The sequence below is a fragment of the Tachysurus fulvidraco genome, chromosome 20 (assembly GCF_022655615.1).
Source record: "Tachysurus fulvidraco isolate hzauxx_2018 chromosome 20, HZAU_PFXX_2.0, whole genome shotgun sequence".
In the NCBI taxonomy this organism is placed as follows: Eukaryota; Metazoa; Chordata; class Actinopteri; order Siluriformes; family Bagridae; genus Tachysurus; species Tachysurus fulvidraco.
Genome location: NC_062537.1, coordinates 181699 through 186698, shown reverse-complemented (window position 1 = coordinate 186698; position 5000 = coordinate 181699). Strand labels below are relative to the sequence as shown.

At 43.7% G+C, this 5000-nt stretch overlaps 1 protein-coding gene across 1 annotated transcript in view; it reads right to left on the bottom strand.

Annotated features, from left to right (window-relative positions):
* Positions 1-1000: 1000 nt before the first annotated feature.
* Positions 1001-5000, bottom strand: part of ehd1b (EH-domain containing 1b) — a 7057-nt gene continuing 3057 nt past the window's right edge. The window contains exons 3-5 of the mRNA XM_027158469.2: positions 2638-3050; positions 2027-2191; positions 1001-1761 (exon numbers count right to left, since the gene is read on the bottom strand). Coding sequence (XP_027014270.1) covers positions 1240-1761; positions 2027-2191; positions 2638-3050 — 1100 coding nt within the window. The 3' untranslated portion in view covers positions 1001-1239. The remainder of the gene's footprint in view (positions 1762-2026; positions 2192-2637; positions 3051-5000) is intronic.

Genomic DNA, 5000 nt, shown 5'->3' with positions numbered 1-5000 from the left:
CTTTTCTCAGCATCAGAATGGCTAACCCTAACCCTAACCCTAACCCTAACCCTTCACATGTGAACCTGAAAGACATCTAGAGCTATTAACATCTAACAGGATTCACTTGTTCCACTGCTTTGATTTTTGATTACAGATCACATAATACAAACTGGCTGGGTTCAAACAAATGTTGTTTAACTTGTCTAGCTGGAAAAAATACAATTTAAATACAGATCCATTGTGTCATGTATTGATCTGAAACACAAATGTCTTTAGTGTTTAGAAAAAAAAAAGTAGTCTTGTTTTTATTAAATGGTGACAAATGTGAACACGGTTAATAAACATTATTACTTTACATTCAGAAAACCGAACAGATTGTGAGCTGTTCCAGATATTTTCTTTATACATGTACAGACACACACAAAGAATTATCCTGTGTAAATAATATATATATAAAACATATTAGGGCTCTCAAGTTTTGAAGACAGGCAAGAGTGACATTTCCAACCCCTGACACATTGGTTGTTGTGTTAAATTTTACCCAGATACAATAGTGCTATTTTCTGATTGGCTGTTGTGTAGCCTCATTTTTGATTGGCTGATAAGTGTCAGGCTCGACTAAGAGCTCCAGGGGAGACGCGCTCGGTTCCTGCCCGGTTCCATAGAGACAGCGGTGCGGACTGAAACAGTTTGGGTGCTGCGGCTTATTAAATATTAAATATATGATAAATTGTCAGTTTTTCTGTGTGAGAAATATGATGTGTGGTGGGAGAGCGTGAGAAAAGACCGACACGAGGGACGTCACGTTAATGTGTGACACTTGACAGCCCCGTATTAGTAATGTAAATAATCAAAAACAAAATAACATTGAGCAGAGGGTGTGTGTGTGTGTGTGTGTGTGTGTGTGTGTGTGTGTGTGTGTGTGTGTTTGAGAGAGAGAGAGAGAGAGAGAGAGAGAGAGAGAGTTAGAGAAAGTGATGGAGTGCGTTTGTGGATTTTTGCCAAAACAGAGACAGAATGAAAATGCAGAATATTTAATAATAAACTGTATAAATCTGCAGACAGCAGTGAGTCAGATTAATCATGCTAACACTAATAATAATTAATCAGTGTACAGGATGAAGGGAAACAAACACATGACCTCTAAGTGAGGGTTAGGGTGGTGTACACAGGGTTTAGTGTTTAGGGCTTAGTGTTTTAGTGATTAGTGCTTTAGGGATTAGTGGTCAGGGTTTAGTCAGGTCAAGTTTGTGAGCTCTATTGAGCACGTTTGGATGGTGGCACCAGGTGAGCAGGCAGCTCTGCAGGTAACTCATGACCTTCAAGCTTCACCTTGATCAGGTGATTAGCTAAGGCAAACTCCTCATCATCTAGGAAACCATCCCGGTCAACATCAGCAAGTTTCCAGATTTTACCAAGCACAGTGTTAGGCAGTTTGGACTTGACCATCTCGCGCTTGGCCAAGGCGCCAGACACTTTGCCATTGACGGGTGACAGTGTGTAGAAGATCTCATCGTAGGTGTGCTTGTCTTTCTGCACCACCCACTCCAGCTCGTCAATTCCCTCAGACACACCCTCTCCGTATCCACCACCAAAAGGCCCCACTGACACACCCTCAAAGGCTCCACCTTGCACTGCAGCAGTGGGCGTGACCAACTCCTCCTGTCGCACCAACGTCATGAGCTTTGCAATGTCGTTCTCCAGCAGGTCATCCACACACTCCAGTAGCTTTGGCTTCAGAGCCTGGAACTTAGTAAAGTCCTGAGACACCAGCAGCTCCTACAAAAGCACACACACATACACATGCACACACACACACACACACACACACACACATACGCACACACACACATATATGCACGCGCACACAAAGATTGGTATACATAGGGGAAAAGTATACCTGGCTGCAGAATGAGTTATTTTAGCAACCAATTATTCCTTACTATTTACACACACTACAAACTCATCCCTCACTATTTACACACACACTACAAACTCATCCCTCACTACAAGCACACATTGTACATTACACACTTTAGTTTACCTGCATTTTAGAGAGCTTTGGGAAATCCCCAGGAGAGACCTGATGTTCCTTCTCAATCTTGGTGTAGATCTCTCCCAGATTAGCAATCAGTTCCTTCTTCTTATTCTCCTTACCAAACATGTTTGGCATCTCCTTCTTCAAGGCACTGATGATGTATGCCTGGACCTACACAAACACATCTCAGTGGCTTCGTGTTCTTCTTATTCCTTGTGTGTATCTGTACTGCATGTGTAAACAATGCTATTCATCTTACAATGGGGAAAGCAAACATCAGCCTGTAAGCTGAATACAGCCCTGCCAGCTAAAGAAATCATTTAATGTGTGTTTGTGTGTGTGTGTGTGTGTGTGTGTGTGTGTGTATGTGTGTGTGTGTTTTGGATAGTGCCCATGAATAAGGAGACTGCTGTATTATTATAGATTGTACGATACTTTGTTGAGACTTTCCATCTTGATGAGGTCATTATAGTATCATTAGTTAAGCTCTCTTGATGAAGTTGTAGTATGGTTTATATTTCAGAGAACCTTGGTGATGTGAGGTACAGGCTACGTTTGTGAGGAGAGTCCTATCCTTCAGGCTGCTGTATTAGTGCGAGTTGTAGGGTATAGTGTACCTTGGCAAGTCGAGCTCTCTTGATGAGGTCGTTCAGTTTGCGCAGCGTGGCGTTGCGTGGTAAACTCTGGATGTCTCTGAACAGGTCGTGCTGTTCGGCCTCGAACAGTCTGCGGTTGTCAGGCACCAGCAGTGGTTGTGTCCAGAACGAGCCAATGTAGACACGCAGCACCTCAGGAGTGTTCACTATCTTACCAAGAGACCACATGAGGGCGCCATAAACCCGCATGAGCTGCTGTGTGCTGATCTGATCAGACTTGTTGAGAACCACTCGCATTTTGTCCTCGTGGTTTTTCAATGCACGGATCACCTCCGAGAACTCATCTGAAATGTCCAGCTTGTGGGCATCAAACAGCAGAATGATCCGGTCAACTCGCTCCGCAAACCACTCCAGCACTGCTGCAAAGTCATAACCTAAACACACACAGTAGTTCTCATAGACCTTCTGACAGAAAGTTTCCTGTGTGTGTGTGTGTGTGTGTGTGTGTGTGGGTGTGTGTGTGTGTGTGTGTGTACTCCACCCTCGCTTCCTACTGCCATAAAGTGTGTGCCTTTGTGTGTGTGTGTTTTTCCTTTCACAGGAAAGGCAACCATTTTTCCTTTTTGTCTTCATGTGTACCTTTGTTCAAATTCATGCATATGTTTTATCCACACACACACACACACACACACACTCACACACACACTCACACACACACTCACACACACACTCACACACACACTCACACACACACTCACACACACACACACACACACACACACACACTCACATTTGAGTGATCATATATTACCCAGCATGCATCAGGCAGCACAAAACAGTTCCGTGTGGAGCAGTACTGAGTCTCCTATCAGATATATAGTACATTATTTATTGCCGAGGATTTCTAACATTTCCACACTGCTGTCAGCACTTCTGTAAACACCAGAAAAACCTGTTAAATGCTGTGAACATAAATATACACTCTCCTTACTGACCAACTCACCCTAACCCATGTCCCAAAGAGAGAGAGACAAAGAGAGAGAGAGAGAGAGAGACAGACAGAGTGAGAGAGAGAGACAGACAGAGTGAGAGAGAGAGAGAGAGAGAGAGAGAGAGAGATCTAATACAACACACTGATAATATGATAATAAACCACCTATTAAATGTTAGTGATACACCAGAAGAGAAGGTCTCTCACTCTCTCCCCCTCTCTCCCCCTCTCTCTTCCTCCCCCTCTCTCCTCCTCCCCCTCTCTCCCCCTCTTTCCTCCTCCCCCTCTCTCCCCCTCTTTCTCTCTCCCCCTCTCTCCCCCCCCCTCTCTCTCTCTGACACACACCATGTGTAACTTACACAAACTTTAACACATTTTAGTGTAACAGAAATAATCACTAGAGTAAAACTGTAACTTTACTAACAGTGTGTAGTTCAGTATAAAGTTCACCTTCAAGGTCAAAGAGGTCATGATGTTGTTCAGGAGGAGAAGAGGAAAATATTTATACTGCACTACAGATTGTGTGTGTGTGTGTGTGTGTGTGTGTGTGTGTGTGTGTGTGTGTGTGTGTGTGTGTGTGTGTGTGTGTGTGTTTACTGTACATACACACCTTCAGGAGTGGTAACTGAATGTTTGTGTGTGATGGTGATCTACCTGCACTTACGTTAAACTGCGCACACACACACACACACACACACTGTAGAAACAGAGCTGTTGCAGTATGACAGAGTAAACTGATGAGACGGGCCCTGCAGTGGGGTCAAAGGTCACACACCGGTATTACAGTCAGCAGAACAGCACAAATCATTAACTTACCTGCTAAATTATAACTCAACACACACACACATACACACACACACACACATACACACACACACACACACCTACAATTTACACACTGTTTGGAATGTGTGTGTTTGTGTGTCAATGAGTGTCAGCTTTCTGTCCCCTTTTTGCTGTGTCTAAATGTGTGTTACAAACATACACAACATACACTCCAGCATGTACACACACTTACACTTACATGGTAGTGTCATAGGAACCATGGGCCGTTATTTATCTAGGAGAGAGTGCACTAGTGTGTTAGTGTTAAACTCACACCAGAGGAAGAGAGAGAGATTGTGTGTGTGTGTGTGTGTGTGTGTGTGTGTGTGTGTGTGTGTGTGTGTGTGTGTGTGTGTGTGTGTGTCTGTACATACATCAGGATTCTTAAGGAAGTAAGAGTCGTAACCTTCTGACAACCTTCTATTCTCCTCATGATGTTCAGGGTCACAGCAAAAATGTGCATGCTTGTGCACGTGTGTGTGTGTGTGTGGTTAACAGGGCTCTCCCATTATAATGTACTATAATGTATTATACTGTATATTGTCCACGCGCTCACCGACTCGCGCGC